Here is a 10203-nt window from a genome sequence, read left to right on the forward strand (position 1 = left end):
TAATCAGCCTCCAAACGCTGACACCATGGCATACACTAGCAAGATTTTGCTGAAAGGACCCTGATATAGCTGTTTCTTGTGAGGCTATGCCAGTGCCTGGTAAATACAGAAGTGGATGCCCACAGTCATCTATAGGATGGAACACAGGACCCCCAATGGAGGAGCTAGAGAAAGAACCCAGGGAGCTGAAGGGGTCTGCAACCCTGTAGGTGGAACAACAATATGAACTAACCAGTACCCCCCAGAGCTCATGTCTCTAGCTGCATATGTAGCAGAAGATGGCCTAGTCGGCCATCATTGGGAAGAGGCCCCTTGGTCTTGCAAACTTTATATGCCCCAGTACAGGGGAATGCCAGGGCCAAGAAGTGAGAGTGAATGGGTAGGGGAACAGGGCAGGGGGAGGGTATAGGGGACTTTTGGGATAGCATTTGAAATGTAAATGAAGAATATATCTAATAAAATTTTTTAAAAATAAAAATAAATAAATAAATTGCTGGCCTTTTCTTTAGAATTATTGCACCATCTATGTATATTACTGATACTAGTCTGTAATTCTTTTCAAACTGTGGTCTCGTGATTTATCTGGTTTCATTATTGGAAGGAGGAAAGGAAAAGAAAAGAAAAGAAAAGAAAAGAAAAGAAAAGAAAAGAAAAGAAAAGAAAAGAAAAGAAAAGAATAGTTGTTTAAAATATCTCTCAAAATTAGCTTATCTGGTTTATGGCAATATATTTAGATTGCATGGGCTTAGACTTCCAAATATGTGCATGTGGGACATAAGGTTGGGGATGAGTCCAAGGAGAAATTGTGAAACTATTATTAGGCAAATGAGGCTACTGACGAGAGAGGAAAGGTGAGGTTGGAGAAGAATGGATTATTCTAGACACTGCACAATGCCTTTCCTCATTGGGGTTCACCACCTCTCTAATCTCTGATTTCACACCTGAGAGGAGAGTCACAGAGTATCTTAGATGATTCCTGTGAATTTACTCCAATTCCTAGGGACTTGACTGCCACTTGGCATCACTTTCCAGATAACCCCTTCTCCAAAACTGTTTGTCTTCTAACCAGATTGTTGACTCCCTGGGTGGTGCAATGACAAACTATTCTGCCCTGGGGATATTGTACCAGGGTTTCACTTCTCCTGGCATGACAGGAGTCTCTCTGAGCTGGGGTTTGCTGTAATCAGTTCACATGGGGATCCGTCCATTATCTAGATGGTTTTGAAAAGGGGTGAGGTTAGGCCATGGTGCCTCTTTGAAGGTTATAAGGCACCTGGTTTTGTGAGAGAAAAGTTCCATGAAGTCTTCCCAGGGTACATGTTTTCCTCGGCTCCCTCTGAAGGAATACAAAGGCCATGCTTTACTTGGTGGGATTTCTTCTTGCGACCGTGTGTCTCCTGGTCCTGGGAGTCAACGTGTGGGTTCTCATAGACCACTTCCTTATGTTTGATATGCCTGCTTCCATTCCACATCCTGTGAAGTTTCGGATTCTACACTACTGCTTTCTTCTGACAACCACATGGGTAAATTTTGTTTCTTAATAATCATGTCCTGCCAGGGTAGACTGAACTTCAGTCTGAGGAAAGTGTTTTGCAAAGATTTATACAATCTAATGGCCAATGTGTGTTGGTCAGTAGTGATATGTCAGGTGAGATGCTGAGGACTTCTTAAGAACAACACACTGTGTGTGCCCTCTCACTTCCTTTATTTCATGAAACAAGAATCAGCAGAGAAGAAACTGGGAAGTTGGTTTCTGATGAGAACAGTCTGAGTCCCTGACAAATGCCAGAAATTGGATGGGGAAAGTGTAGTCCTTCATGACTCTGGCTTAATTGAGTAAGTCCTTACATGGGTGATTGAAATACTTCTGATTCCTCATCAGTAAAATAAGAACCTTCAGTTAGGGATATGTGACCTCAGTCTTCTGGGGTGTGTTACAGCATTTGGTTGTTCATCAGTTTGGAATGGTTAGGGATAGCCATTGTGAGCTAGAGTCCTGGGGTTTTAATATCTCTTAGGCCAGGGTTTCTGCCAGTGGGGGGAAAAGTATAGAGTTGGAAAAGACAGAAGAAAAATCTTATCCTGTCTTAAATTCAATCCTGGATTACAAGAAACTAGACAAAAGAAAAATTAACTTGAAACTAATTTGATCTATTATAGCTTTATATGTACTGGAGTGGGGAGTAGGAGCTTCCTTATATACAAACTATTAAAAAGTGAATAACCTATGTGCTTAGAAGATCTTTAAACCAAACTATATAGGTGGCTCAGTATTTAGTCCTCCTGAAGACCCGAGTCAGTTCGCAGCACCCACATAATGACTCATGACAATCTTTAATTTCAATTCTCAGAGGATATGATGCTCTATTCTGGCCTCTATTCTGGCCTCTATTCTGGCCTCAGGGGACCAGGTACACACCTGGTGCAATAATCCTCATTCACAAAAATAAAAATAAATATTGAAAAGACAGGATTGAAAAGACATAATTGAAAAGACAGTTAAACAAATAAAGTCAAAGGAGTTTAGGATTTGAGTGTGGCAAAAAAAAATCAATAGTTTATTGGGGACAGAGCAATCTGGAAGGGTTTATTGAGTTCATCTAGCCTCTTCTCAGCACAGACTGATGGAAATCTAGTTCATTCTATTCTTCCCCTCTTGGTATATGAACATGTTGAGATACTTTCCCAGAGAATATGGCTCAGGAACTTTGCTACCCTAAAAATATATCAGAAAAGATGACAAATGCTGTCTATCCAGCAGAGATCATGGAGACTTTGTGTAGGGACCATCCAAGATCTAGAGCATCTTCTAAAGTCATCAGTGCTTTTCACACTGAGAGAGGAGAGCATGTTACAATACAATAGGAATCAAATATGGAAAGTGAGGTCCACTGTTATGCTTTGCTTTATGCCCATTGTGTCAGTGAATGTGTTAACAAGTGACAGATAATTCATTAATCCAGTCACAGCCTCAGCCCTACAGTGGTCACAGTGCTCATCATGAAGAGGCATACATAGCTTTCAGGTTCCAGTCTTGCTTTTTGTCTCTTTGGGAATTAAAGTGGTCATGACCTCAGGTTTATTGATGACATCATCCCCATCAGCTGCCTTCTCCACATTTGGAGAGTATCATGTTTCTAAAACATACTCCCTTTATTCCATCCAGACAAGCCTGGAAAAGATGATAGTGGCTCTCCATTTCATGGTCAAGGGAACTTCAACAAGTTTCCCCTAAGTACAAAGTTTGGGGATGCATAGTCTGTGCAGAGGGACCTAAAGTCTATGGCATGTTCTGCACCAAGCCTCAACTTTGCTGTTGACTCTGAAAAGGAGAATAGCCAGAATCATGGGGACCTAGGACCAGAAATATTTGCTTCCCTCACATTCTTTGAAAGAATGTCTAAAGGATAAACAAAGGCTCCACTGTTCTGTGCAAATTGGGTACATCGTGGTAGAGATGAGCTAAGACTGACATATAACCAAGCTACTGGGCTACAAAGACTGCCAGAAAATGGCTCTTCTTTCTTTACTGTTCAAATCTCCCATGCCCTAGATCTTCATGAACAGATTTAGATATTCATGCGTCTTTGGAGCAACCAGTTGTACTACATTCAAGTGGAAGCTTTGTGCAGAACACAGAGTGGAGAAGGGCAGCAACAAGGGCAGCATGTGAAGAGTAGAAAGGATAGAGGCATCTTGAAATTCTCCAACTGTTCTCTCTTTCCTACAGGGGTATATACTTGAGAAGATGAACATTTGCTCCATGCCTCAATTTTTCTGCTTTGTACAAGACAGCCTTTCATCAAAGGAGAACCTTGGTGTGTTTGTGAAGGACCTGCGTTTTGGCACAATCCCTGTAAGGCTCTTTTGTCCCAAGGCAGCCTCCTCCAAACCCCGACGAGGCATCCTCTTTTTCCATGGAGGAGGAGCAATGATTGGCAGCTTGGGTAAGAAACATCCCTATAGTACCAAAGGAGAGGGACTTCACAACCTCCACCACTCAACCCACTTTCCATGATGGTATCTTGAGAGGGAGTGAAAGCAAGCAACCATTGGAGCTCCTTTAATCTATCTGTGGATTCCCAGAGTACAGAGAACTAGACTCAGTCCCTGCCCTCATTGGCCTGCCAGTCAAAGTAGGAGGCTGGACCTTACAGAACACAAATAGGAGGGTATATGGTTTTAGATTGGACAATGTGGGCATAGCATAGGGAGTGACTCAGAATCACAGCACCTCGGGTTTTCTAATCAGTCAGTCTCAAAAAAAAAAAAAAAAGTGAAATTTGAGGACCAAGGAATGGAAAGAGTCAATGTTGTATAGCTGAAGACCTGGGTGAAGTCAGTAAGAACTGGACTGCAAAACTAGAGACTCTAGAAAGTCAGCCTCTAGGATAAACAATATTGTACTTCAAAACAAGACTAAGGAAAAGATGGTTCACAGGTTAGAAGTGCTCACTTCTCTTGCAGAGGAGCATAGTTTAGTTCCCATTGAGTACATCCAGAGCCTCACAAGTGCTTGTAACTCCAGCTCCAGGAGACCTGATATCCTCTTCTGACCTCTACACTCCTCAGGTCCACATACCCTCTGTATACACATATATACATAGTTTAAAAAATAAACTCTTTAAAAAATATTGGGGGAAAATTCCACAAGGAGCAAAGAATTCATATGGAAACAGTAAATAACCAGGCTGAGTGCCTTGTACAAACATAACATCGGAGCTTATTCTAAATATTTATTTTTGTTTTTATATAACTACACTGGATTGCATAAGTCATTCTTTACACAACTATATAATATACTTTGAGCATACCTCCTCTGTATACCACTACATTCTGTCTTCTCATCTCTTCATTGGTCTCATTTGTCCCTTAGGCAAATTTACTTCTAATTTTATATATACATATATGATTTCATAAATCTGTATAAAACCTGGTCCCACGAATCAGAGAAAATGGATAACATCTTACTTTCTGAGACTGACTTAATGGAGGTAGATATCTGGATTTACCTTGACATGGTTACCTGGGTGTCCTTAGGAAAGGCAAGACTAGGAACAGAGATATCAGCCCATGGTCACCATATTAGCTGCTTTCCTAATACTGGGTGGGGATTTGTGGGCCCTCCTCATGCAGTACACCAAGCCTGGCCTTCTCTTACAGACTCTCACCACAACCTGTGTGCCTTCCTGGCTCGAGAGACAGATTCAGTGTTGGTGTCAGTGGGGTAAGTAGTTTCAGACAGTGGGTGGCTTATCCACAGGGCAGGGGGAAACATAAGGAGTGGCAGTTCTTTGTCTTTGTCCCTAGAGAAACTCTTACCTATGGACATAGCATCATGCAAATGAGAAAAGGGCCTCATCATTGGGGGGTGAGTGGACTATCCATGGTGAAAATTAGTTACCCTCATTCACTTTTTAAAATGCTATTAGTTCAAATACCATATAAATCGCTTAAAGGAGGAAAAGTTTACTTTGACTCAAAGTTCCAGAAACTTCATTCAGTCTATGGTCAATTTGCTTCATTGCTATTCTATAGGGTGGAATAGTCTCAAAGTAAAAGGGTATAATACATCAAATGTGACTACATTTATGGTAGTCAGGAAGCAAAGAGAAAAGAGGCCAGAGATAAGGTGCCATTCAAAGACACACCCTGAGATGTCTATATCTTACAATGAGTCCCAAATTCCAATAATGCTATCAACTTATAAATCAATGAATGAATTATCCTATTGGTAATGTCAGACTTCTACAGTCCAGTTATATCTCAATGATTTGATCCATATCTAGGGAACAAGTTGCTAACAGACTTTTTGAGGGAGACTTTATATCGACACAGAATCACATCCAAGACTGATGGCCAACTCAAAATGTATATAGTGCAATAGTCCCCAAGATTAATAGTCCCAGTTTTGTTGAGAGATTCAATTCCAAAGTCTTCTGCAACTTTGGCTAATTCTCAGCTGTGAACTGCCACATAATTAAAAGGGCAAATTCCATTATTCCAACATACAATGTCACAGGGAAAACAGCCTCACTCACAGAAAAAGACTTGGTGTTATAGAGGGAACAGCTAGGTTCAAGAAAGACAAAAACATACCAGGGCAATTTGTGTCTTATAGTTTCCTGCCTTTATCTGGGTACATGGAGAATGACTCAACTTTCAAATAATTTGGGCTTTCATCCTTCTGTATCTCTGCTGGCTGAAGTCTGCTTGGCTACCTTCTTAGCTTTCATCTGACCTTTGCCTGTGCTGTTTTCATCATACTGTTCAAATTCCCAGCATCTTCTATTTCCTCAGGTCTCTATTGGAGCATAGCCTTCACCACACAGGTTTACACATTCCTTCTCATGGGCATAGTACATGATCCCAACTGTCTTATACTTTACTTGGTCTCCACGGCTTATCTTTGGACCTGGGTGGAAGCTTCTACAACTAAGTGACTATATTTCACTTGCTTGCACTTTCAGCATCATGAGGATGATGCCTACCTTGCCACCAGCTGTAACGCTAGCTGATTCCCTTAGGACATGTCCATGTTGGACTTTGAGTCTAGGCAACTAGTAATGGAAATGAATCCTGAGAAGGCAATTTTCTAGGTAGACCATTGCAAGCAGAGTACCCTGGCAGTACTATATTCTCAAGCAAAAGTTTTCTACCACGTTTGCAGTTTTATCCAGGAGTCTGTCATGGGTGAGGTCTGTTCAATAGCTAAGTGATTTTTCCCCTCTGTCCCAGCACAAAGCATTTGATATTTAGTTATTTGTCTGTTTATGTATTTATTTATTTAAAGCTTTTAGTGTGTGTGTCTATATCTTTGAGTACATGTACACATGTAGTTGGGTGTGTGCAAAGAAGCAAGAAGAGGCAAGTAGATCCCATGGGACTATAAGCATTCAAGACACCAACTGTTGGTATGGGATCCAGACTCTGGATGATTGAGCAGCAAGTACTTATTCACTAAGCTAGATCAATAGCCATTTTATTTGTTTGTAAAGATGTCAAACTCTTTAACAATTGGATCTTCTGTATCTACAACTTTTCTGGCAAGCTATAGATTTTCTTTTTGTTGTATATTTTGCTTAGTTATCACCAGCTAAGTGGGCTGGCAAGATGGCTTAGTGAATAAAAGTGCTTAATTCCAAACACATACCTGTTTTGATAACTATTACAAAGTGAAATCAAGTTATGAACCCACCAGTAACTAAACCATTAATAATGCTGGAAGCTTTATGATATGGTACTCTCTCAATGACTGGATCAATCACCTAGGCACTAAGATTTGAACAGGAAGTCTTATAAGGGATCATGTGATTTAGGAAATATTACATAATCATAGAACCATAAGAGTATGCCAAGATAAGGAGATCTTAACAGAATAAAATTAAGGAAAATATGTTCAACATTAATACCTTAATAACTTCTATGTGACGTCAAATTAATTAAAATCAATAGAATTTCTTCCATGGTCAGAGACATGTCTTAGTGGTTAAGAGTATGTACCACTTTTGCAGACACCCCAGTTCAGATCCTAGCACTCTCAACTGTCTGTATTTCAGATCCCTTAGATCGGAAATACAATGAATGCCCTTATCTGTCCCCCTAATGCACTGAGTCTTATGTGTACATGTACACATACATGTACTCACCATTTAGAATAAAAAAGAAAGATCTTATAAGTAAACAGACTCAATGACATAATGTAAATTAGACTAATGTGACACATTCATTAGAGCCCTTTTGTCTATGGAGGCCTGGAGGATTATGAGAGAGCAGTAAAGGGTGGCTGAAATCACAATGAAGGCGACAGGCATTGCTGGATGGTGATTCTGCAGGTACTCATTACATTGCTAAATAATTACTATCCTAGTTTGCATTCTGTCTCTGTGATAAAGCATTCTGACCAAGAGAAACCTAGGGAGGAAAGGGTACATTTGGCTATCACTTTCAGGTCACAGGCAGGGCAGGAATTATAGCAAAAACTTGAAACAAAACCATAGGAGAATATTGCTTACTGGTTTGCTCACAGGCTCATACTCAGCTATCTTTATCATACAGGCCAGGACCAAGAGCTTTGATCTGTCAAGAGCCTTCAGTGAATAGTGCCTGAGAGAGATGCCTGAGATATGCTGGATATAAGGAGAGCTTTCTCTCCTCCTTCCTCCCCCTCTCCTCTCCATTCTTTCTTTCTTCCCCTCCCTTCCTTTTTCTTCACCTTCCCTTTCCTCTCTTATCCTTTCCCTCTCTCTCTTATCCTCCACTCCCTTCCCACTCATCCCTTTCCATTCCCTTTCTTCTCATTTCCCCCCTATAGATTAAAGCAACTACACTTTGATTTCACCATTCTTTCCTCTATCTCTTTTTACAGAAACAGTGGGATCAGCCAAAATTTATATTGCTTCTTTTCTGTCATTACAGTTTGGTTTCTATCTTCATGGTTTTTTTTTTTTGTTGTTGTTGTTTTTGTTTTTGTTTGTTTTTTTTTGTTTTTTGTTTTTGTTTTTGTTTTTGTTTTTTTGTTTTTTTGTTTTTGTTTTTGTTTTTTTTGTGAACCTAGCCTTTAACAGTTCTTTTTCTATTTCAGGGCCAACAGTTTCTAACTTGCATGGTATGTCAACACTATCTGATCAAAACATGGGTTTGAATAGAGAATTTCAACAACTCTGACTTTTGGCAGATTCTTCAAACTCATGTAGGGGGAAATAGGGATGACTGTCTTCAATTCCTAGGGTCATGCAGAAGATTAAATCAAGTAGATTCTTGAATGAGTAGAGAATGCAATTTAAAAAACTGCCAGTAATTCCTGCCCACAAACTGATGTGCTGTCCTCTGTCTTCCTTCTGTAGGTACCGAAAGCTTCCTTATTACCACCATCCTTCTCTATGCCATGATTGCATAAATGCCTCCATTCACTTCCTGAAGTCTCTGAAAGCCTATGGGATAGACCCCTCTCGGGTCGTGATCTGTGGAGAGAGCGTTGGAGGTGCGGCTGCAGTTGTTGTCACTCAGACCTTGTTGAGTAGAACAGATCTCCCCAAGATCCGGGCTCAGGTCCTGATTTATCCAATTCTGCAGGCATTTTATTTCCAGTCCCCATCACATCTGATGAACAAAAATATCGCATTCCTAACCAGGGATTTCATGATGACCTGTATTTGTAAATATCTGACCATTGATCTCTCCTGGAAAGATGCCATGTTGACAGGTGCCTGTATATCTCCAAGTGCCTGGAAGAAGTATGAGAAATGGCTAAGCCCTGACAACATCCCTAAAAGGTTCAGGACTGCATACCAGCCACCTGAGTCACCTGCACCTTTTAATGAGGCTGCTTATCTAGAAACCAAACATGCCATGAATATAGATGTTTCTCCCCTCGTAGCAGATGATAAAATCATTGCTCAGCTTCCTGAGGCATTCTTAGTGAGCCTTCACTGGGACATTATCCGTGATGATGTCTTGCTCTATAAGAAGCGCTTGGAAGACCAGGGGGTTCCTGTGACCTGGCATCATGTGGAGGATGGCTTTCATGGATGCATAGTGTTGTTTGATAAGAAGCCTTTCTCATTCCCCTGTTCCTTGAACATAGTGAATGCTGTAGTGAGTTATATAAAGGAATTATGAATGACAGCTGCTTAGTGGTAGAGTAACTGCTTAGCATGCATAAGGCCTCCCTCTAATCCATAGCAGGAAAGAATTAAAATAAAAAATAAAATATAGAAGATATGACAGCATCTCTGGTACCATGAATGAGAATGGCCAAGAAGAATCCTGGCCTGAGGGTAGGGGTGAGTCTTCGTTTTTTAACCCTTTCTTTTATTATTTTAAAATATAAAATAGTGAATTTTGCTACATGTTTTATACAAAACTATTCCAAACTTTGCTCTTCTTTGATGCACATACCATATCTTATCTAATGCCCCTAAGTCCCATGAATTCATTCTCAGATTCCCTCTTATTTTCAATACACACACACACACACACACACACACACACACACACACACACACACACGAGACAAGGATTCATTATGTAGTCCTGACTGGCTTGGTATTTGCTGTGCAGACCAGGCTGGTCTCAAACTTACAGAGTTCTGTCTGTCTCTGCCTTCAGGTGGGTGTCACCATGCCCAGTACATCATTAATTCTGTAATGGTTTTTACTAAGGTAGGATAGAATCTCGATGTAGTTTTGATTTGTACTTTGG

General features: G+C 40.5%; 1 protein-coding gene across 1 annotated transcript; it reads left to right on the forward strand.

Annotated features, from left to right (window-relative positions):
• Window positions 1–1291: 1291 nt before the first annotated feature.
• LOC110293624 (arylacetamide deacetylase-like 4) lies at window positions 1292–9730 on the forward strand. Its single transcript, XM_021161503.1, has 4 exons — window positions 1292–1523; window positions 3731–3947; window positions 5164–5227; window positions 8847–9730. The coding sequence occupies exons 1-4, from the start codon at window positions 1356–1358 to the stop codon at window positions 9619–9621; spliced, it is 1224 nt and encodes a 407-aa protein (XP_021017162.1). The 5' UTR covers window positions 1292–1355; the 3' UTR covers window positions 9622–9730.
• The last annotated feature ends 473 nt before the right edge of the window (window positions 9731–10203 follow it).

The sequence above is a fragment of the Mus caroli genome, chromosome 4 (assembly GCF_900094665.2).
Source record: "Mus caroli chromosome 4, CAROLI_EIJ_v1.1, whole genome shotgun sequence".
NCBI lineage: Eukaryota > Metazoa > Chordata > Mammalia > Rodentia > Muridae > Mus > Mus caroli.